General features: G+C 28.9%; 1 protein-coding gene across 1 annotated transcript; it reads right to left on the reverse strand.

Moving 5' to 3' along the window:
- Positions 1–15,849: 15,849 nt before the first annotated feature.
- B0H64DRAFT_320545 (uncharacterized protein) lies at positions 15,850–16,146 on the reverse strand (the record flags this gene model as incomplete). The annotated part of the gene is made up of 1 exon (XM_062800472.1): positions 15,850–16,146. One exon carries the CDS (start codon positions 16,144–16,146, stop codon positions 15,850–15,852), a length of 297 nt encoding a protein of 98 aa, XP_062661588.1.
- Between the last annotated feature and the right edge of the window lie 9,923 nt (positions 16,147–26,069).

Consider the following 26,069-nt stretch of genomic DNA (forward strand, 5'->3'; position numbering starts at 1 on the left):
AAAACCATCTAAGTAGTATTCAACATCGTAAATATAGGGCCGAAGAAAAACATAATTCTCAGGTACCTATAGCATAAGAAATATAACCTAGATATTAGTTAGAAGGGAGATGGCTATCTGTAACTATAGGAATAGTAGGAACATCCGACTAACTTAATAAGAGAATATATAGAATAGGAGCTATAGGAGAGCAGCAGGTTAGAACAAACCCCCTCTACAGGCCTACCGTAGGAAGCAGCTAATATAGAACTACATATTCTAGAGTTCGGAAGAAGCAGTATATAACGAAAGAAGCAGGTATAGGAGGAACGAACCATCGCCGTCGTCTCAATTAACGAGTACGGAATACTTAAATACAAATAATAGGTTAATTAGTTCGAAGTAGTAAATATTAAGCTAGCAGCTAAAGAAGTTAGGGAATTCGAAGTAGTAAATATCGAGCCTAGGAATAATAAGTTTGCGTACTACGAAGGTATAGCAAAGAGTATAAAGATAGGGTAGATCCTAGATAACTATAGAGGGTACCCGGTATTTATAGTAAAATATTTTATAGGGCTATTAGACTATGGACCTTAGGATTATGAAATCAGATTTAAGGAAGGAGTTTAGTTGAAGTTTTTCAAGGTATACTATACTAACGAGAAGTAAGATATAGAGTTAAAGAGCTATCTCGAAAAGAACTTCGAGATAGGATATATTAGACCATCGATATCTCTAGTAAGCTACCTAGTCCTCTTTATTCTAAAAAAGGATAGGAAGTTTAGAATGTATATAGACTACCGATAGTTAAATAGTGAAATAGTAAAGAACTGCTACCTACTACTACTGATCTTAAAGCTTCGAGACTAGCTATTAGGGGTATAATACTTTATATATTTCGATCTTCCAATAGTATATACCTATATCTATATTAAAGAAGGAAATAAATAGAAAACGGCTTTTCGAATACTCTATAGGTACTATAAGTATCTTATTATACCGTTTAGGTTAACCAATATACCAGTAATATTTTAAACCACTATCGACTATATAATTTAATACTACTTCGATAAATTTATAGTCTATTACTTAGATAATATTTTTATCTACTCTAAGATATTCGAAGAATATAAGAAATATATATAGTAGGTGCTAGATATATTATACGAGTACAAACTGTTAGTTAATAAGGATAAGAGCGAGTTTTATATTAAAAAGATAGTGTTTCTGGGTTACGAAATCTCCCCGGGATAGGTCAAGATCGAACCTGAGAAACTAGAAGCTATTAAGATGTAGCTAACACCGATAAACGCTATAGAGGTTAGAGGATTCATCGGATTTACCAACTTTATTAGAATATTTATTAAGAATTTTAGCAACTTTGTAAGACCTCTATACAAACTTACTAAGAAGGATACTATATTCCAATAGAGGTGGGAGTATAAGTAGGCTTTCTAGTAGATCTGTAATATAATTATCGCCGACCCGATACTTATATTACCTAATCTAAGTATACCTTTCGAAGTTAAGGCTAATACTTCGGACTTTATAATCGGAGAATAACTTAATTAAAGGGATAAGAATAATAAGCTTTATTTAATTATATTCTTCTTTAAGAAATTTAAAGGATTAAGGCTTAACTACCTAATCTATAATAAAGAGCTTCTTACAATTATTAAAGTATTCTAGGAATAGAGACTATATCTTAGTAGTATAATATATAAAGTTCAGATATATATAGACTATAAGAACCTACAATACTTTACTATTATAAAGGTACTAAACGGATAATAAACTCGGTAGGCAGAATTTCTATCCGAATTTAACTTTACAATCTACTATAAGAAAAGCTTAGAAAACACATAAGTAGATACCTTAAATAGAAGGGCAGATTACTACAATAATATATCTAAAGCCTTACTACTATTACTATATTAATAGATAGATAGATTGCTATAGTATACTTCCTAACTAACTAAAGACTACGAGATCGCAATACTTTAGTAGTAGTTAGAAGATCCCAAAGCTAGGCCTCTACAACTGTTTATAGAATACTATATAGCCTTTAGAGAATAAAGATTGGAATAAGACTTCTAGGGAGTTATTACAGATGATTAGCGCAATGTATAGTAAGAAGAGCCGGAACTTAAGATCGTAGGGTTATAACTTAAAGGAACAAGACTCTGGTACCGCGATAAGGCCTACATTAGGCTTAGTAACTAAAAGGAGCTTATTCGGAAGATCTACGAGTTAAGACTCGGAGGATATATAGGAATTAGTAAAATAATTGCAAAAGTTAAGCAGAATTACAACTTCTTAGGAATTAAGCAGATAACAAAAGCAGTTCTAGTGGAATGTAATATCTGTAAGCGAAGCAAACTAGGATAATATAAGCCGTACGGGCTACTATAGCTATTACCAGTTGTAGAACGACTATAGAGTTCGGTAACAATAGACTTCATTACTAAGCTACTAATATCTAAGAACTTAGTAACGGAAGTAGAATATAACAGCATCCTTATAATGGTAGATAGACTTATTAAATAGAGTTACTTCCTCCCTTATAAGGAAATATAGTTAGTAGAACAACTTACAGATATAATCTACTACAATATTACTTTAGTTTATAGATAGCCGGAGGAATAAATTATAAATAGAGATATAAAATTCATATTAAAGTTTTAGTAAGCTCTGATAGTAAAACTAGGTATAAAAAGTAAGCTTTTAACTACTTATTACCTATAGATAAACAGATAGATAGAATAACTTAACTAGATTGTTAAACAATACCTATAGTTATATATTAATTTCTAATAGGACGATTAAGTTAAGCTATTACCAATAGTATAACTTGCCTATAATACTACCGTTATAGAGACTACTAAGGTTATACTATTCTTTGTAAATTTCAGCTATAAAGTAGATTTACGATAAGGGCCTAAGGTTTCGGTACCTAGAGCAGCAGTTAAAGCCGATAAAATGAGCTTGCTATATGCGATACTTAAGGAAGAACTCGAATTTGTATAAATATAGATAAAGAAGTTCTATAATAGAAATAGGCTTGAGGGACCTTACTTAGAGGAGAGGAGTAAAGTTTACCTTATTTCTCGAAATCTTTATATAAAGTAATTAAATAGGAAGTTCGACTTTTGTAAAGTTGGACCGTTTAAAATTAATAAAAAGATTTCAGAGAATAACTATATACTTATATTACCCTTGATAATATAATTATAGACTAACGTTTTCTATATCTTACTTCTAGAACCTATACCTAAGAATATATAATTCGGTAATAATATCGAGGTAGAAAATAAAGAGGAGGAATAGAATATTAAGGAAGTTCTAGATTTATATATTATAGAAGGATAGTTAAAGTATTTAATTAAATAGCTAGACTTTGGTCTAGAAGATAATTTATAGTAATCAGCTATAAATCTCAACTACCCTAAGAAACTTTAGGAGTTCTACTAAAGGAACCTGGATTAACCGAAGGAAACTCTATAGAAAGGTCGACCCTAGTAAAGAAAGGGTTGTCTAAGGAAAAGCTAAAAGTACGGTTAGCGGTAGAACTAGGAGAAAGCTAAGATAGGAATAAACTTTTAGACCTAGGAGGGATTAAATGGGAGGGGATTAGTATCCGAGGAGCTGGTAGACGGAGTGTTGGTAGTGGATAAGGGGATTAGAACGGAAGAGGCCTCTTTCTGCTCTAACTCCGAGATATCCTATAGTTTATAAGATACGGCTTTCTATACGCGCTCCTCTAAGGCGCGTTTTTACTTGCGAAGATATAGTAACTTGGTTAGCGTCTCCTCCTCTTTAAGATCTAGTTTATTCTTCTTCGTTATAAACGCTCGGACTAGGAATAATTAAAAGAAGCTTAGTACTAGTAATTAGGAGTGTATATATAAGTACTAGGATTAATCCTCTAGACGTTGTAGGATAGGTAGTTAAAAAGGTTATAGGGACTATAGTATTTGGAGGTGCTGGAGATACTATAGTCCAGCCCTTTTTTAAGGTAATGAGAATATATAGGTATTAGGAAGGAAGAAGTAGTTCTAGCGAGACGGATGCAGCGTTCGGTACTCGTTCTACTCCTAAGTTTTCGTTTCTTTATACTATTAGTTATAATGAGGGTAAGAGTAGGGAGGAAGGGGAAAACTACTAATTAGGTTAGACTAGGGGGCTGTTGGCGCTACTTTAGGAGGAAGGTTAAGAGATATAGTTGATAGGATATTAACCCTAGAAGAGGGGTATTGTATTACGAATAACCTAATAAGTAGGACCTTAGGGGTACAGGATACCCTGGGCTAATTATTTAACGAACCAATTACAGGGTGCTCCAAGGAGCACCTAAGAGCTTAGAAGGGCGGTTAGTTAGAAGCTGCTCCTAAGGGCTCTCAAGAGCCCCCGAAAGCCGCTGGCTCTAGTAAGCTCTTGGGAGCTGCTTAGAGCCCAGGGACTTAGATAGTATATAGTCACTCGTTCTGGAGAGCTCTGGGAGTTCTCTAGTTAGCAATTACAACTACAGTTCGCTATAAGCTCGAGAGCCTACTGTTGAGATAAGTCTTTGTTGTACACCCTTTGGCTGCACCGAACCTAAGCACCCTTAAGAGAATACCTTCGACCGATACTGAACCCTAACAGGACGGGTCTAGAGACAGGTTCGTTATAATATCTAAGTTAAATAATAGTTAATATCGGAATACTACAATGCCTTAGATTTTAAGATAGGGAGTATTCTATATTTATAAAAGTGAAAGTCTTTAAACTAAATCTAAGGGTACTAATAACGAAGATACTATACTTTCCTATACTAACTACTAGGGAAATAGCAGGCACTTATAGTAATATTATAGAGACTTCTCTTTTAGAGGACTAAACTTATATATAACTTTATTTAGAGATATTATATACCTATATTAATACCTCTTTTCTTATTAATTAAAATACTTATACCGAATTAAATGTTATAGATATTTCTTTTATTAGGAGATATAAACTATAATAAATTAGGAGAGATATATCCTATGTTTACTGTATAGGTTCTTATTTTATAAAAGTCTTTAGTATTTCTTGAATACTATTATCTCTTACTAACTATTATAGTTAAATTCGAAAAGTATAAATACCTTATACTATAGTTTAATAGAATATTATAGGATATTCGGTAATAATTCTAGAGATACCTATATTTAATAAACTAGAAAGTCTCTTATTTCTTTAAATATAAAGTTAATAGTTTATCTAAGAAACTAATATAGTTAAGTTAACTAGTTCTGAAAGGTTTATAGAGTATTATAAGAAAGAGGAATATATTTTATAGTGTTAATTCATCTAGATATATCTATATCTCGTTTCTCTAATAAAGAAGAAGAGAAACTATAGTAAAAAGGTAAAGAAGTCTTTAATAAACTATTAAAGTTTAGAGATATAATAGACATATCTAACAATTCAGGTATTTTACCTTTCTCTAAACCTACTAATTATAAAGTTAAGTTATAACTAGGAACTATACCCTCCATTAGCCCTATTTAGATAAGTATCTCAAGGAAAGTCTAGTAAAACGGAGGATAAGACCTTCTAAAAGCAGCCTAATTCTATTTATCTCTAAGGAAGATAGAAGTCTATACTTGTATATAGATTACCGGAGATTTAATAAGATTATAGTAAAGAACTACTACCCTTTATCCTAATTTCAGAAATTCTAGATAGAGCTTTAGAGGCTAAGTTCTTTACTAAGCTAAATGTTAAGGATATTTACTACTAGATTCAGATCGAAAAAGGAGACTAATAGAAAATAGCTTTCTATATTTATTATAGACTATTTAAATATCTAGCTATACCTTTTAGATTGACTAATACTATAGCTACTTTTTAAAGCTATATTTACTAAACTTTAAGATAATTATTAGATAAGATTTATATTATTTACCTTAGTAATATTCTAATTTTCTTGAAAGTATAAGAAGACTATATAGAATATATTTACTAGGCATTTACTTACTTAAGATAGATATAACTCTACTATGAACTTAGTACATACTCCTTTTATAAACATTAAATAGAATGTTTAGAGTATATTATAAGTATTTACAGAATTACTAGAGATCTATAGTGTATTTATACTATCTAAGAATAGTTTAAACATTAAATGTTCTAAGATATAGAACTATTTTAGAAGTTTATAATTCTTACTAAAAGTTTATTTATAATTATTTATAAATTATACTTCTTTAATAAACCTAATAAAAGGAATAGAGAATAGAAAGAAATTTAAAGATCTTTAGTTTAATAATAAACTATAAGTAGCTTTCTACTAACTTAAGAATACTTTCCAATATATACTCCCTTTACAATATTCTAATCCTAAAAGACCTATTCTTATTAAAATCGATATATTAGACTTGATAACAAGGGTAATCCTCTCTTAAAAGGTAGCTAATTACCGAAATTACACTATTATATTCTAGTCTATTAAGCTTTCTAGAGTAACTAAGAACTATAGTACCCCTAGCTATAGGGTAATAGTAATTATTAAAGCTTAAATATTAATAATACTAGTTAAAAGGAAGTTATAATAAGATTATAGTTGTTTAAAACTATAATAACCTCTAAGGGTTTATAAAGTAATATTATCTAAATAGTAGATAAACCTAGTAATATATATATTTATTAGATTTAACTTTACTATTTAATATTGAGCTAGGAAGTAAAACTCTATTAATAAACTATTAAAAAGATCTAAATATAAAGATAAGATATCTACTAGAAAAATAGCTTAATTATCTACTATTTAGAATAACTAGAAGTAGTAAAGTAGATTTAGTAGCAGAATATTATTAGTCTAGGTACTATTTAAGAGAAGTTATAATAGAGATAGTTCTAAGAGATTTAGAGGATTAAGAGGTTATTAAATATAGCTTACTACCTCTAACAATATTATAAATATATGTTAAAGATAAAGTAAAACTTAAGGGAATCTATACTATTAATTCATTATAACCTTTTATCTTAAACTAGGGCAACGAGCTCTCTCTAACTAGAGGGATATAGGTTCTGGAATTTTGCTTTTCTGTTTCTTTGTTATATTTATCCACCTAGGGCGTCCTTATATTTAGTTAAGCCCTCTCAGGGTTTATAGGACATGCAATTCCATTTCTTTTTCTATACTTGTTAATGTAACTCCTTTTTGCGGTAATTGTGACTGCGGCCTTCTAACCAGAAGGCTATGTATGTAGGTCCATTAATTCCATAGTTGTAGGAGCTGTAGTGTTGAAAATTGTTCTCCGAGCCAATTCCTCCCTGATATAACATTAGCATTACAAGGTACATATAGTATATAACATACTGTAAGTGTTTGGTAGTGTGTGTGTTTTTGAGGTATATTGCTACTTTAATATAAGTGACTAATAAGCTTTAAAGATACTTAACTTATAGTAATCTCAACTTGCTCTCGATTCTTTAATATCCTTAGAGAGAAATTATAATAGATTTTATAGTTAGAAAACTAACTATAATTAGATTAGATAGATTTAATTGAGATATAATCCTAGTTATTATTAACTATTATACTAAGATATTCTAGTTCTTTACTATTAATATAATAATTAAAAGTTAGGAACTTACTAAACTCCTACATAGAGAAATCCAGCTTAAGTATAGTATATAGTATATTCCTTTCTAATTCTAAAGTAATCTATATTATTTAAATAAGATTTACCGAAACCTTTCTATAGTATGTTACCCCTATACTAATAGATAAACAGAATATATTAACTAGATATTTATATAATATCTTCATTATTATATATCTGAGAACTCTATTATTTAAGCTACTATCCTTCTAGAAGCAGAGTTGATTTACAATAATATTTAATATAATAACCTACCTTACCGCTTTTCAAATACTAATAAGATATAACCTAAATACTTCCCGATATATTCAGGGTAGAACGTTTTAGAATAGAGAGTATTACCTAAATATATAAGAAAGACTTAACTAACTTAATAAACACTGAAGATAATTTAAATAATATTAGTTAGAAGTAGTAGCAAACTAGAAATAATATTCTATTATAGAATATTAGGAATGAGAGCTTTATAAGAAATAGCTTATTCTTATATTTATATATAATTTTAAGATAACAATATTATATAATTTTATATTTCAATTCATTAGTACTTTTCATATATTCGAATATATTAACTCTCTAATATATTAATTTTATATTTCAATTCATTAGTACTTTTCATATATTCGAATATATTAACTCTCTAATATATTACTTTACTTTATCTAATCTATATTCTTATTTATATACTGTATTTGCTATCGCGTTACTTAAACTCTGGTATTTATATAATTAGAAGGATAAATAGTAGATATATATATCTAATTTAGAAGATAATAAAGAATGGGAAGTAGAAGAAGTAAAGGAAGAGAAGTAAGTTAATAGTAAAACACTCTTTGGTATTAAATGGGAAGGATAGTTCTTACAGTTTAACCAATAGGTTTTAGAAGAGGATATAGAGAATATACGAAAACTAATTAATTATTTTTCTAAAGAGGGAGAATAGAAGAAGAGAAAGAGAGGAAGTATAATATAAATAGGAATCTTACTAAGATAATAATATAAAGGTAAATTACTACTGAATCCTATATAAATACATAATATATAATAATGTAAATATACTTATCTATTACTTTAAAGGGTCTTTGCTAGAGGAAATAGATCGACTATCTTTATAATACTATTAGAATACTCCCTAGTAGATAATAGGACTAACTATTTAGTACTATACTCTAATACTCCTCTATAAATTCTATAATAGACTTATCTTCCTATTGTTTACCTAGCTAGACCTTTATAAAGAGTAGAGATATATTAAATTATTAAATCTTTACTATATTGTAAGTAAGAATCTATTATCTCTATAATAGAAATGGTATATAATTACAAGCTTCTGATTATATAAACGGTTATTAAACTCCTATAGAAATATTACTAAACTACTAGGTTATATAGTATAAACTACCTACCTTAGTATCCCTCTTCTTATATAAAGGAGTTAGATATAGAAACAAAGTAATAGCGAGATTAGTATAGAACTTAAGTAGCTAGTTATAGTTATAGCATATCTCTTTAAGAGTAAATTAGTATAATATTATAAGTAAAATATATATAAATAGTTTATAGGAGTAGGCTTCTTCTTATTTAATATAATATAGTAACAATAATATATAGCTTTAATAGACTTAAAGGTAGTAACAAGTTAGTTTACTATATAAGTAACTTTAATATAAATAGGTTTAGTAAAGAAGTAGTAAATCCTACCTAAATTAAAGCTACTACTATCCTTATCTAATAGCTCTTTAACCTCTTCAATATATATCTTATAAGCTACCTTAATATACTTTAGTATATTTATAATATTACCGATTATAGTATTAGCAATCTATAGATTATTAATTAATTAGTTCTCAATTATTTATATTAAAGTAAACTATAATATATCTAGTATATTTATACTTCATCTCTAGCAGAGCCTCCCTACCCTAGTTTGAGTATAGAGAGTTAGGGCCTTGTATAAGGTTATACTATATATAGCCTTTAAGTAGGTATCCCTTACTGTTATAAAGATATACCCCTATACTTTCCCTCTAAGCCTAGTTAGAGTATAGGTCTAGGTCTTTATATTATTATTAACTATAGTAAAATACTATTATATAAAAGGTATAGAAATATAATATAAGTCCTTCTATAAATATTATTAGGATAAAATATACTTTAATTCTAAATATCCTTTAAAAATAAGTTCTTTACTTTTCCTTTGCCTTCTTTATTTCTGTTCTTTTTTAACCTTATGCTTCTTCTAGTTAAAAGTAGGTAAACCTTCTTTTTCTTTTACTTCATTTTCAGAATCAATGAAGCTTCTAAGGCTCTATAATATTACAGCGAACTAATCTATAAGCTAGACCTTCTATTTAAGAATAAATAAATTTAGGAAGGTCTAGTATACTATGTATTGTATCCAAAAAGACTATCTTTCACCAATTACTCTATTTACTGAGATACCCTTTTTAAGAAGCTTTATAATATAGAAGAAATATAATTAATTAATATTAGAATTTACTTTTTAGAATTATCTATATATTCTTTCTAAATCCTCAAGAATAATAACAATAAAAAGTCCCCTATACATAGTATAGTATATATAAACTTCTTAATAACATTAGTATAATAGTAAGTTTATTTAAAGAGGCTAGCCTTTTTAATAGCTAGATTGATAAGTTCTAGGTTAAGAAAGATATTCTAATTAGAAGGCTATATATAGTATTTCTCAAGCTTATAAGTTATAGTAGGGTAAGACTACATAGGCTCTAGCCAGTAAAGTATTCCTAAACCTAGATATATATATAAAGGCATATTAGAGAGGATATAATATATATATATATATATATATATATTAGTAAAGTACTAAATAAATGAATATTATAAAGCTTACCTAATAAAGGACTATATATACTTATATTCTTAAATAGTTATATTTGTAATATATATACTAAATAACTAAATATAAAACTCTATGTTAGTTTTAGCTTAGGAAATATACTTTCTAAATTATATTATTATTATAACTATAATTATATAGTAATATTATCTAGTTTTATATTAGATATTCTCTATTAAGGGTTGTAAATTATAGATTAAAGTTATAACCTATTAGTCTTTAAATGTTAGGATTCGGTATAATAAAGTAAGTATTAGAAAGTATTATTATATTCCAATCTTAGCACCTACCTATATAGCTAGCACTCTTATTCTAATAGCTATAACTTAGTTAAAACTACTATAGTTATAGGAAAGTAAAGCTCGTAAATAGAGCTTTAATATTTAGTATACTACCTATATCCCTATACTAGTGCCTCTAACTACCTAGACATTAAATCAATAAGTATTACAGTATATATAAATGAACTAGGATGAGGTTAAAGGTTATACCTAATAACGAAAATATAAGTAAAAGTAAAGAGCTAAACTAAGTATAGTTCTAGAGGAGAAAAAGCAATCCTTTATAAATATAGGGACCCTTAGTACCTATCGGTTACTATTACCGTTACTCTTATAGGTATATAGGGTTAGAGCTGCTCTAGCTAATTAATAAGGAGCCTATTCTGATATTTAGTAAATGAGAGTAGATACTCTAGACATAGATATACCTAAAGGTAGATCCTCTAGTCCTATAGTAGAGTCTATATATAAACTGTTATATAGTTTATTATATAACTAACCTTATTATAACTATACTAGGCTATTATACTATCCCCTCTCTAAAAGAAGAGAGTTATATCCTTATAACTTATACCTTCTTTATAATTATATCGGTCCTTCTTTTATCTATAACTCTAGAAAGTTATCTTCTAGATAATCTTCTTTATCTAGTTCCTTAAGGTATGCCTTTTCCTATTATACTAGTTGTTTCGGAGGGTCTACTACCTCTAGGAACTCCTTATAGAACTTCCGAACTACTATTAAGGTATTTTTATAGTTTCCTACTAGGTACTAGACCAGATCCTCGTTAGAGGCTATCTATATAGCTATATACTCTAGCTTCCCTCTTATTAATCGAGAGCCTATCAGTTTTTCCACTTAGTATTCCAGCTCTCTATCGATTTCCTCTAACAGTAATAGGGTAGGAACTTACTTTAGGAGTAGGTTACTCGGAGCCTTCTTTAGTTTATTAGGTAAGAAGACCGGATATATTATCTAGATATCGGATAGGTTTAAGAGATAGGAAGCTCCTTTCTTAGCTAAGATCTTAAACAGCTTTAAGACTAGAAAGTCCAGCTTATTACTTAGTTAATTTATTTACTAGTTTCCCTTAATAACTATAGTATAATTACCGGGCCTATAAGGCTATACCTATCTAGAACCTTGGAACTGAGACCTATTGCCTACTGATTAACCTCTATCTCAATAAGAGGCTCATAGCCTTCGAGGACTATATATAGATATTAGAGGAAGCGAAGCTAATCCGCTAGGTCCCAGCAACTATTATAGCGATACTGAGAAGGAGGTATAGAGGTAGGAGAGGGAGGCTCTAGCAGGAGGTAGGTAAAGCAGCAGAGGCCCTAATAGAGAAGGGGTCCGGTAAGTAGAGAAAGAGGTAGGTACTGGAATAGGCCCCCCTTAAGTTAAGGTTAGAGGAGATGGTATTGGAACTAGAGGAGAGTAAGGTAGTACCGAACTATAGAAAGTAACTTAAAGGTTAGATAGAGGAGATGATAAGGAGGGAGTAGATAGGATATTAGAAAGGAGAGGTAGCTATAGCTACTGCTAGAAACCTATAGAGAGCCTTTAAGCTAGCCGATATAACTATATAGTTTAATATATCGGTAATAGGCTGCTATAGGTTAAGGGATTTAGAATAGGGTCTTTTAAAGGTAAGGAGTAGTCTCTTTATATAGGTAAAGACTAGAAAGATTAGACTAAAGATATTTCTTTTTCTATAGAAAGTTCTAGATATAGTAATACCGCTATACCGTTATAGTAAGGTTAAGGAGATATTTAAATATCTGGTTCTAGACTATAGTAGGGTTATAGAGAGGCTCTAGCTATAGTTTAATAACTATAAAAAGCTATTAGAATAGCTAGATATTATTAATAAGATAGACTGAATATTTAGGTAGATATTAGACTTTAATTAGCTTAATAAGTTCTAATTAGTATTAGAGCTAGAGAGAGAAGTAATAGAGGAGTATATAGATAATATTAATATAGAGTAGTAAAGGAGTATAAGAGAATTAAAGTATATTTATAGATAATAATATAGTAGGGGGAAATATTTTATTTAACTAGGATTCCCTAATATAGGACTATAAAGGGCCTATAATAGGGAGCTCTAATACTAATTTATATATATATACTACCTCTCTCTATCTCTTTCTCTACCTCTACTTCTTATTTTCCTTCTCCTCTTTAATATCTACTTTAATACCCTCTTCTCTGGCCTCTACTATACTATCCTTATAAACCTATATCTAAGAGGGGAGGGTATCTTTATCCTCTTTCTTCTTTAGAGATATACTATTTAGATAGGCATTAAAGGTATTTTTAATATAAACCTTTATAAAGTTGTTAAAGCTAGAGCCCTAGAGTAGATATATCTAGAGGCTAGTTAGTAGAGATATTATAGAGGATTAGAAGAGAGTTAGTAGAGAGCCTATCTAGGCTATAATCCTAGGGATAAAGTAGATAAGCTTTTTATTAGTAGTTATAAGCCTCTTATTAGTAGCTTTAGCTATATTAAGCTCTAGTATTAAAGAGTTGAAGATTATATTAACCTTGTTAAATCGGTTAAAGATAGACTATAGATTAGCTATAGTAATACTATTAAAGGGAATAGATAAGTAAGTAGTAGAACCGATAGAACCAGTAATAATATCTATCTTATTTAGAGGATACTATTATAGATAGTCCTATATAGAGATATTAAAGACTATAGGAAAGGTAATATCTAGGCTAAAGATTTAAAAATATATAGTATCTATAGTAAGGGGATCCTTATTATATATAGTATATTAATATTAGATAATATAGGTCTATAGAAATATAGAGTAGTAGGTATAAAAGTACTCTATAAAGGGGGTATAGAGGTTCTTCTTTAATAGTATACTATATACCTCCTTCTAAATCTCAATACTATTAATGAGAATTAAGAAAGTAAAGAACTTATATATAGTAAGGGTATTAGAGAGATATATTTCGGTCTTCTAGCCTTTATAATATAAGCTATAGAAGTAAATAGTAGAGATCTAGTTATCTATAATAGGTTAGTAGCAGTATTATAATAGGCCTATAGAGGGAGATTAGAGCTTATACTTAACTATATATATATATAGAATAGCCGCTTTGATAGAGTATTTAATATCCTCTATATTACTATAGAGAGGGTACTATTTAGATAAACTAATATTATAGTATAAATAAATAGTAGTATAGAAAATACTAGAAATAGTTAGTAGTAATAGTATAACTATCCTTTAGAGAACTTATATAATCCTTGATATTATAGGACTAGATTACTTTCTTAAACTTTTAGTTATACTATAATGTAGCGGTAGAGCTGTAGTAAAGATATAGGGGTTTTCGTCCAGCTTCAGTATAGTTTTTCCTACCAATATACTTGTTAAAGGACTGTATATACTTAGTACTAAGCGTAATAAGAGTAATAATAATAATAATATATTAAGTTATATTAATCTAGAGCTTTAAAATAAAAAGCTATTTATTAACCTATATTCTAATAAGAAACCACTTACCTTTAAAAACTATATTAGAATATTAAGTAATGTAAAACTAATATTTTAAGTTCTTACTACTATTACTAGAATCTTAAAGAGGAGATATAGAGGAGAGAGAGGGAAGCTCTAATAGATAGTAGCTAAGATAATACTAGCTTTAGCTGAAAAGAGGTTAAATAAATAGAAGAAGAGATATATATAGAAATAGGCTACTTATAAATTGAGACTAGAAGAAAGAGTACTAGAGCTAGAGCTAGATAAGCTGGTACTGAGCTGTAAAAAGTAGTTTAAAAGCTAGATAGGGAAAGTAATAAAGAGAGAATAGATAGAATATTAAGAAAAGGAAATGGTTAGAGCTATTACTAGAAGCCTATAGAAGGTTTCTAAGTAGCTAATATAACTATATAACTTAATATATCTATTATAGTCAATTATAGGTTAAAGGATTAGATATAGAACCTATTAAAAGTAAAAGATAACCTCTTTATATAAGTAAGAATAGTAAAGATTAAACTAAGGGTATTTCACTTTATATAGTAAGTCTCTAATATACTAATGCTACTATACTAAAGTGGGTGTCAATAAGTGTTATTACATTACAATCTTGGCACCTACCTACACCACCACCCACACCCATTCCAACAGCCACAACTCGGTCAAAATAACTGTAATTTGCTAGCTAAATATAGGAAAATGAAGCTCTTAAACAGGGCTTCAATATTTGGTATACCACCTACGTGCCCGCACTAGGGCCTCCAACCGCCTAGGCATTGAATCGATAAGGCCGTCGATAAACCCCTGCGGTACCCTCTCCTATACAACCTTCAGGGTATCCTCTATAACTGCAGTATTTATGTCGTCGTTTTTCAGGAGGTATAGGTCCGGGAAGTCCCGATATAAAATACCTTTTATAGCCTTCTAAATGTGCTTAATGGGGTTAAGGTCTAGGCTGTAAGGAGGGTAGTCTTGAACCTAGATACCCTAGCTCTCTAGCTATTCTTTTATCTTTACAACTATATATACCCTAGTATTATCTTGTAAAAAAAAGGTACTAGGCCGGTAAAACAGTTTAAGGCCTTCCTCTAGGGCCTAAATATAACTGTTAGCTAAGTAGCCCTAGCGTTTAGCTTAGAGGTCCCTAGTTATAATAACTAGTAGGGACCTCCCCCCTTTCTAGATATACCCCTATACTATAATTGTAATCTCGGCTTTAATGTAGGCCTAGATATTAACTAGGGCTTTGTTATATTTATCCTTAGGCCTTCGAAAAGCCTAGCTATTTAGAGTATATAGTACTATTTAGACCGAAGATTTATCTAAGTAGGCCCCCTAAAAAAAAGCTATTAGTAGAGCCTATTAATACTATTTATACTAGATAGGATACCTTAAAAACTACTATATCTTTTCCTTATAGAGCTTTTCTATAGGTAAGCTAGGTAGCTGCTTTTTTAGAATCGAAGGTAATCCGTTTAATTAACTACTATTTACAACGAAATTCTGGACTAAAGACTTAATAGAGGGTATTATAAGAGACCCTAGAGGCCCCCCCCCTTACAGAGGGCTACCTAACAGATAATCAGCCTTTGTTTAATCAGCCTAGTAATATATCTAACTTCTATAGCTATAGGCTTTACTGGCCGGCTACTCCAAAGGAGGGATTCAACTGTTTGGTAGGTGTTGAAGCGTTTAACTGTACAGGTAATAGTCGCTTCGCTGCATCGGAAATTGTATGCCAGAACTTTTCGTATAACCCCGAGTTTTCGGCCCGTAATAATAGAGGCCCTCTCTTCTTTTGTAAGCTCCCGTCGGTTGCCCGATATAGACCGGATATTAGGCGACAATTCTATCCTGAAAGCTCGCATTTTGGATTGAAATTGACGAAGTTGTAGTAGTTGGAAGAAGATAGGTGGAAAATGGAGCACGCGATGCGCGACGCGTTCTGTGGGGGAGGTGGGGAAATGTGACAACACTTTCTGACACCCACTTTATTATAGTATAATTTAGGAGATATTTGAATATCTAGTACTAGAGTATAGCAAGACCGTTAAAAGGCTCTAACCCTAGCTAGATAACCTAAAGGAGCTATTAGAGTAGTTTGATACTGCTAAGAAGGTTGCTAGGATAATAGGGTAGGTTCTAGACCTAAGGAGGCTAAATAAGTTCCGATTTATACTAGAGCTAGAGAGAGAGGTAGCTCAAAAATAGAGAGCTAAATATAAAGTAGAGTAATAGAGAAAGGTAGCTATAGGATACTAGAGACTATATTTATAAAAGGATAATATAATTAGAAGGAATATCTTACTAGATTAAATATTTTAACTAGAGGATGCTATTATAATATTATAGTAATATTATATTAGAAACCTATAGTTTTAACCTCTCGTTTATATATCTCTCTATAGCTATCCTACTACTTGTCCTTTATCTTAATATCCTCTTCCTCTATAATATATATTTCAATATTTTCCCCATCTACTACTATAGTAATACCCTTATAGACCAGACCTACTTTAAAGTGGTTAAAGTATCCCTTTTCTTATCCTTTATAATATATATAGAAGGAAAGAGGGGTATATACTATTTAGGTAGGTACTGAAGTAGTTCTAGGTATAGACCTTTATAAAGCTATTAAACTTATAATTTTAAACTAGGTATATCTAAAGATTAGTTATTAGAGGTACTATAGTAGAGTAGTAGAGATTCTATCTAGACTATAACTATAGAAACAAATTAGATAAACTTCTAGTTAATAGTTAGAAGCTACTAGTTAATAGTTTAGATAGTAGTAAACTCTTATATTAGAGAAATAATGGTTCTATTAAACTTGTTAAAGTAGTTAAAGATAGGCTATAGATTAACTATAGTAATACTGTTAAGAGAGGTAATGAAAGGAGTAGTTGAACCGGTATTAGTAACTACCTTATCTAGTAGATACTATTATAGATAGTTCTCTATAGAGAGGCTAGAGATTATAGGAAATATAATATCTAAACTAAAGGATCAGAGATAAATAAATAATATATATAATAAGAGGATCTTTATTACATAGCATATACTATTATTAGATAGGATATATCTAGAGGAATATTGAGTAATAAAAACAGGAGTATTTTATAGAAAGAGAGTAGAGGGTCTACTTTAATAGAGTATTATATATTTCTTTCTAGGCCTTCTAGATATCGATAAAGGTTAGGAAGGTAAAGGATTTATATATAGAAAGGTTGAATATAGCCAGAGTATTGGAGAGGTATATCTTAGCTTTTTACCCTATGTAATATAGGCTATAGAAGTAGATAGTAGAAGTCTAGTTATTTATAGTAGGTTAATAGTAGTATTATAATGCATCTATAGAAGGGGATTAGAATATATATTTCATTATATATATATAGAATAGCTGTTTTAATAGTAAGTTTAATATCCTTTATATTATTAAAACAAAGGATATTATATAGATAGACTAATATTATAATAGAGGTAAACAATATTATAAAAGGTATTAAAGATAGTTAATAGTAATATTGAGATTCAGGTAGGTAAGGCTCTATAGTACACACACTAACAGGGCTTACAATATAATAGTAATAATAATATTAAATATTAGAGTAAAGTAAAACACTTATAATAATATATTATTGAAAAGGTTTAAATAACTCAGTTACTATCTAGGATAATATAGAAAGAGTATAGTAGAATTATTAGAAAGATACTATAAACTTCGATATTAAGAATAGAATAGTTACTATTAAAGTAGTTCTAGAAGTATTAGAAGCTTTAGAAGATAAAGAGTATATTAAACATTATTTACTACTTTTAATAATACTCTAAATAATTGTTAAAGGTTTAGTAAACCTTAAAGGAGCCTATACTTCTAACTCGTAATAACCTCTTATAGAAGTACTTAAAATGCTGTAAGAATATAATCTAATACGTTAAGTAATTTACAATTACCTAATAATTAAACAGTAACCTATTCTAGATCTCTGAAATTAGAATAAAGTATATATAAAAGGGATTTCTTTAATATAATAAACTTTGTGGTTTTACAAAACTATTAGTTAAATAAGGACTTATATAGTAATAGTATTAATTTACTATATTTATAGGTTCCTCTAAAGCTATTAATATATTCAAATATAAAAGAAGCACTATTTGTTAAATATTAGTTAAAGTATTAAGGAGTAGTACTATATATACTATATGTATATAACTAAACCTTAAATACACTACTAGACTTATAGGTTATTTGAAACACTTCTAATTATATAGTATATCTTAACTAGAATTACTATAAGCTTTATAGTTAATTCTTTAATTATAACTAGGTTATATAGAGTTAACTTAAATATACTTCGAGATATTATTAACTAATATAATATCTCTAATAGTACTTTACACTATATACCTACTTAAGCTACCTAATTTCAGTAAGGTTAGGAGTATACTGTACTAGAATTACTATAATTATACCATTTGAACAGGCCTTAATACATTAGAAATAAAGATATCTATAAAGTAGTATTAATAGTAGAAGATATAGAAAAAGCAGGTAGTTATAGCTAAACTGTTAGAAATAGTTAAAGAAAAGTAGTAAAATATAAATATAGAGGAGATATAGCTTATAGAGCTAGTAATTGTAGTAGGTAACTATAGAATATAATAAGTACTTTCTAGAGTACTAGGTCTAGAAGGTTAGCTATACTATATTGAGAAGATTAGTAGTTTAATAAATATAAGGAACTTTACTAGTATAGAGGGCTATAATTATAAGCTAAACTTGCTATTCTTTTTAAGTTTCTATAGCTATTTAACAGGTAATTATAAAATCCCTACTATTAGAACTACTTAGAATAATAGTAAAGGTAAAGGAAAACTAACTAGTTCAGAGATAACTATTTTCGAAGCTCTATAAAGAGATAGCTTAAAGGGTTAAGGTTAGTAGAGGTTAAGGTTATTAAAAGATATAGCTTAAATAGGTATATAGGCTATACCCCTATTAGGGATATTATAAAGATATCCTAGCTCTTTACTATTTATATAATAATAATTAAAGTCTAATACCTTAGCAAACCCTTTTGCTAGGGCATTAACCTTAACTATAATAATATATTACATAGCTATAGTAATATTAATTATTTTATATATCTATTGCTTTAATATCTAGAACTTAATTCCTAACTTCTAATAGATTCTCTAACTTATAAAATAGTATAAGTATTAAATAAGTAAGGTTAGAAATAGTATCTTAAAATTATCTATTAATAGTATATATAGCATTACTTTAAAGATACTACTTCTATAGTAAAGTAGCAATATACCTCAAAACTATATACACCACTAAATACTTGCTGTAGGTTATATACTATTCGTATATTGTAATGTCAATGTTGTATAAGCAAGGAATTGGCTCAGAGAATAATCTTCAATACTACAGATCCTACAACTATAGAATCAATATATCTGTATATATAGCCTTCTGGTTAGAAGGCTGCGGTTACAATTACCGTAAAAAGAAGTTACTTTAATAACTGTAGAAAAAGAAATAGAATTGTATACTCTGTAAACTCTAAATATAATATTACTTAATACTAAGCTAGCTAGAGCTACTATTATAGCTAAAAAGTCTTAGTAATACTAAAAGTAAGTAATACTCCTTAGATACCTCTATATAGAGGAGGGCTATCTTCCTTACCCTAAGAAAGTTATAAAAATCTGTAAGTAGACTACCAATAAGAATATTAACTATATCTAAGTCTTTATAGGTATAGTTAGGTACTACTAGATTTAGATCTAAGGCTTTGCTATTATCGCTATACCGCTATATAGTCTAATAAAAAGGACTCTAATTGGTTATAGAGGGAGCTAGAGCAAACTACTATAGATAAGCTCCGATAGATAATTACTAAAGTACTAGTCTTAGCGATATTTATATTCGGTAACCCTTAATATAGTATGGTTTTCCTTATAGTGGATACTAGCTTTAAAGGATATAGTACTATTATCGAATAAGTTAGTTCTAATGGAAAATACTATCTATACCGGTTTAAGAGTAGAATCTAGTCTTCTACTAAAAGGAGATACAATATAACCAAATGTAAGCTTAGAGGATTAGTCTATATATTTAGATAATTCTACTAATATCTATTCGGAGTTTATTTTATAGTTAAAATAGATACCCTAATCCTAGTTTACCAATTAAAGGGTATTATAAGCAATATTCTAGGAGCTCTTATAATAAGATAGATTATATAGATCTAACTATTTAACTTAGAGGTTAAGTATATTCCTAGCTTAAAGAAATCTATAGCTAATATATTTTATAAAAACCTCTAGGTCTATCTAATTAGAGAGAGAAGGCTATTAAAGAATATATTAATAACTAGATAGATATATAAATCTATACTATCCGAATCTCGGTACTAGCTCAGAACCTCCAGCCACTTCCTAGGGAAGGGTATTTAGAATATTTATAGGAGATTACTAAGTATATTATAAGAATGGCCGAACCTATATATATCGAACTATAGTACCGTTACTAGTTTAAGAAGGAGGTATTTAAATACTTCTATAAAAACAGCTACCTATTTCTCTATACTAAAGTAGGAGAAGGGTAGTAAGTTATCGATAATAAATAAGACTAGGGATATACTTTCAATACCTATTATAATAAAATAGGATACTAAGGATATAATACTACCTACTAGTATATTATATAGTATTACTATTAGAAGGGTATATATATTAATGTTATAGACTGGATCTATATATACCTAGAGTGCTAGGCCTATAATGTAAAGTATTTCTAGGAGGTTACTAGATAGACTTACCCTTTGCTATAACTAACAGTAAAATAGTACCTAGATATCCAGTTTATACTCTCTATATAGAAAGGGATAAAGTATCTTTTACTCGAAGTTTATAATAACCTTACTAGATTTATAGCGGTAGTAATTATATCTAATAGGAAAGCTATATCTATCTATTACTTTATATAACTCTATATCTTTCTTTACTATGAACTGCTATTTTATATAGTAATAGATAGAGGATTAGAGTTTAAAGGAGAGGTTAAAGAACTCCTTTAATATATAAAGATTCAATAAGTTATTATCTTACCTTATAACTTATATACTAACAGTATTAATAAATAGGGCTATATTCCTATTATATTAGTACTAGTAAAAATAGTTAATATAATAAATAAAGGCTAGAGAGTATTACTACTATATATACTTTATATAGATTGGATAAATTCTAAGAGGCTGCTATAAGGCTGTTTACCGTTCTTTATAATATATAATTATAATCCTATTAACCTGATCGAGAATACTATCCTATTATAGCAGATTATTAACTAGGACTTCATAACCCCTGGATAGATAGAGGAAGAGTAGAAAACAGCCTATTAGTAATTGTTTCTCCTTTATACATAGGTTCTCTAGGATATATATAATAACTTCGAAATTATAGTAGAGTATATTATAGTATTAAGAGAGAAGGATACTATTTAAAGAAATAACTAGAATTATTATTAATTCTATATCAAGGATATCTAAATTAATACTAAAGATCTTATCCTTATCTATAATATAATTAGAAAGATGGATATAAGTTCTATCTATAAGCTGGAATACCGATAGGAAAGGTTATATAAAGTATATAAGATTAAATACTATAATACCTACTTACTTAAGATATTAGATAGTAATATAATTCTAATACCCTACCCCTCTAATAGAAGTACAAAGTTCTTTACATTTAAAGGAGTCTAGCTAGAGGAAGATAGGTAGAATATTATACCTATAACATCCTTTGATTTTAACCTAGAAGGAACTACTAATATAGAAAGATCTAAGGAGGAGCCTAAAGTAGAGAAGAAAGAAGAGGGAGAAGGTTGCTATATAGTTATATAGGGCTAAGCTAAGACCCTAATTGAGAGGGAAGTCCTCTAAGAAAGTGCCCGTTGAGCGGATAGTAAGGATATAGCGGAAGTCCACTTAAAAGGGAAGTGGAAGTAAGAGCTGGTTATTAAACCTCCCTGAGGGAAGCCGAAAGGATAGTAATACCCTATTTTCTTTATTTTCTTTTCTAATATTGTAATTTCCTTATTTCTAAATAGATAGATTAGCTTTAAAGCTACTACTAGTTATCTATTATTTAAGATCGGAGTTAGGGTTAAGAAGCTATAACGAGATCCTAAATTCCTAGTCTAACTTGTTATATATAGAGAGGTCTAGAATAATTCTTACTATAATTTATTATAAGTTCTAGGAGACCATAGCCTACCTAATTCCAAACGGACTATAATAGGATTTTAATATCTTTAAGGGTATTAAAAGATTATAGGTTATAACCTCTAGAGAGTAGCAGTTACTAAGACCCTCTTATAATACTAGTAGTATTATCTTAAAGATATAGAATAAGATATTAACTCTATAGGCTTATAGAGTATCTAGAGCTCTTTTAAACTATTACTTAATAATAATTCTATAGGATTATAGAGTATCTAAAGCTCTTTTAGGTACCTACCTAGTAACCTCCCTATGATGAAATATCTAGGCTTTCTACCCTTATAATGCTAGTAGTATCTTCTTAAGGATATAGAATAAGATATTAACCCTATAGGCTTATAGAGTCTCCAGAGCTCTTTTAGGTACCAGCTTAGCAACTATCCTATAGCGAAATGTTTATACTTTCTATTTAGCTTTTAATTATATATCTAGATAGGTAGATCGGCTTAAAATACTACTATAGGTTTTCTTTTATCTAGTATTTCGAAGATTTCCGTATTTCCGTTCCTATTAAGAAGATATAATGCTATTCCGAAGATTGCTTAACTACTGGAAGGTATAGTATTAAAACCTTATATTTCTTTTTGTTTCTAAAGATTATAAGAGTAAGAGCTATCTAGATAGAGGATAGGTAGTATTAGTTTAGGAACTGGATAGGGCTAAGGTCTCTAGTAGCTTAGAGGCTAAGTATTAGTATAGAAGATTCGGATTTATAGTAAAGAAACCAATATAGTAAGCGGTAATATAATTATAAATAGTAAAGAAAAAGGTAAGATTTCGAATTATATATAAGATTATATAGAATACTGTCTTTTACTACCTAATATACTATAAAGAATACCCAGTTATTTATTAACAGCTCCTATTATACTCTTTATAAACCTATTATTACTTTTTCTCCTATCTTTTATAAGCCCTCTAATCCTATATCTAAACCTTTTTAGCCTACTTGTAGTATCGGTTATAACAGGCTACCTAGTCCGAAATAGCAGTTTCCTAATCTGGTTAAATCGATAATCTAGCTATCTAAAAGTTTAGAGCTAAAGGGTATTTATACTCCTATACTAGCAACCCCCAAGCTTTCAGTAGATAAGTAAGATAACTAATATTACTAAAAGAAATCCTATCCTAAGAATTCTTACCTTTCTTCTCTATCTAGATAGAGTTACTATATCTATTGTTAAGAATGTTAGGTAAAAAGATATAATTAATAAAGGGTTAAATAATATATATTAGCTTAATGTCTTTAGGATCCTCTAAGTGTATAGATAGCTCTAAAGTTAACTGCTAATATAAAGATTTATACTTTCTATAAAGTACTTTATTCCTAATAGGAAGGATTAGCTATATTATCTAGATAGACCTTAGTTAAATTTATCTACTATTCTATAAAGGTCTATATAAATAGAGCCAGAGCCTAGTTTCTCTATTAAGTAAAGTAGAACAGCTAGTACCTAAATAGACTACAATTATAAACCTTAATATATATAGGCTAGAAGGCAGCTATTATCTATTTAATAGAATCCTTAAAATACCGACTTATTAGAGTATTAGAATAGCTAAACTTATATTAGAAACTAGTATAGAAACTAGTATTAAGAGTAAGCTCCTACTATAGATAGAGTATAGAAATATAGCTAAAATACTTAATAAACCGGATTCTTAAAATACTATAGTAAAGAATAAACTTATAGTTAGGTAATATAGGCTTAACCTCGTTAATAAGGCTGGTATTAACCGGTATATAGAGATCCTTACTCTATATATACTGGATCTAAATATATTACTACAGAGCGGTATTATTAGAATTTAAAGTAACTATTAAGTTAATAGAGCAATTAGTTAAATGTTTAAACAGGGTATAAGCCTAGTTCTATAGACTATCCTCTTTATTAGAAGATATTCTAGCAGTTACGAATTTAAGGGTAGGAGCCTAACTATAAATTCGAAAGGGAAGTGGAAAACCAGACCGAGATATATCTGAATAGAGGGCGAAGGTAAAGAAACAGAAATGTAGAGAAGGTTATAGTTGAGAGATAGAAGAAGAAGTGGAAGAGGGAGAGGAATAACAACCTCCTATTGTAGGAAAGCTTTTATATAAAACCCTATCTTAGGAATAAGAATTTACATTAGCTTTATAAAAAGGATCCTTCCTATAGATTTTAGAAGTAAGAAAGAATAGGAAGTTAGCTATAAACTAATAGTCTATCAAGAGGGTTATTTCTTATATCTTCTATAGCTTTAATTCCTTTCTCTAATATTATAACTATTACTTCTTAATAAGAAGACTACTATCTATCTAATCCTAATTTTAAACCCTTTATATTTCTAATAATTATTATTACCCTCTAGTTAGATAGCCAGCCTTATAACTAACAGCTACAATACTATATAAAAATACTATATAGATAAGTAAGTATATATATCTAGTAGAGCTAATAGAAATCTCGCCTAACCTATATAGTAATAAGTATTATTTTAAGGATAACCCTAATCTCTTACTTATAGGAGTTTCGGACCAGATAGTCTATAAGAGGTTTCTCTATAAGTAGAAGGTTAATTTCACTACTTATATATATCTTAGTAAGTTTTTATAGAAGCTTATTCTATAAATATAACCTACTATCAACTATCTAGTAGAGGTTATTATAAGATATCTAGACTAGCTTGCCTCTCTGAACCTAGCTATAAATAGAGAGATAGTCTAGTTCCTATTTCCTAGCTAGTATAGGCCGACTAGCAACCCTATATCTCTATACTGTAGTACCCCCTTCTATAATATTATAGCTATATTTTTTAATATAGAGAGTTATATTTATAGGCAATACAAGCTTAAGCAGTTCTATATATTCAATCTACTATACTTTACTCTTTATATATATAAAGAGTAAGTTTTTATCTATCTAGATAGTATATCAAATAGTCTGGATATAGGGATTGTATAGCTCTATAGGGCTAATTTAAGGTATTAGCTTAAATATAAGAAATAGTAGGTTTTCCTCTACTACTAGTATACTGGATATTAGGCTTTAGCTATCTATAACTAGGTAGAGAATACTATATTCTACTTTAATTCTAATAAATAGTTAGACCGGCTCTTTAATAAATAGTTCCTTACTACTAAGATCGGGCTATTCCTAAAGAATACTCTAGACTATTATAAAGAAGGTCTTTAGCTTATAAGGATTATACCGGTTATAGTATAGTTAGGAGTTTAGGAATATAGGTTATAAACTACTAACTATACTTGTATTTTATTCTAAGAGTATTGGGGCCGCCTATTCTATAATGCTATTAAGGATATTAAGTTTAACAAGACCTGATACTACTAAGGTCTTACTCTGCCCTAAGCCCGGAAGTATATAATATACCTCTAGTAGGACTTATATTATACTATGTTTGGTTAAAGGATAGGTACCTCCCTAAGGATAAATAAAATATTAATAGGTAAACTATTTAGTATTAATACTTTTAATATACCCTTATAAAAAGTAATA

Source organism: Chaetomium fimeti (genome assembly GCF_033439085.1).
Source record: "Chaetomium fimeti strain CBS 168.71 chromosome Unknown B0H64scaffold_3, whole genome shotgun sequence".
Taxonomy (NCBI): domain Eukaryota; kingdom Fungi; phylum Ascomycota; class Sordariomycetes; order Sordariales; family Chaetomiaceae; genus Chaetomium; species Chaetomium fimeti.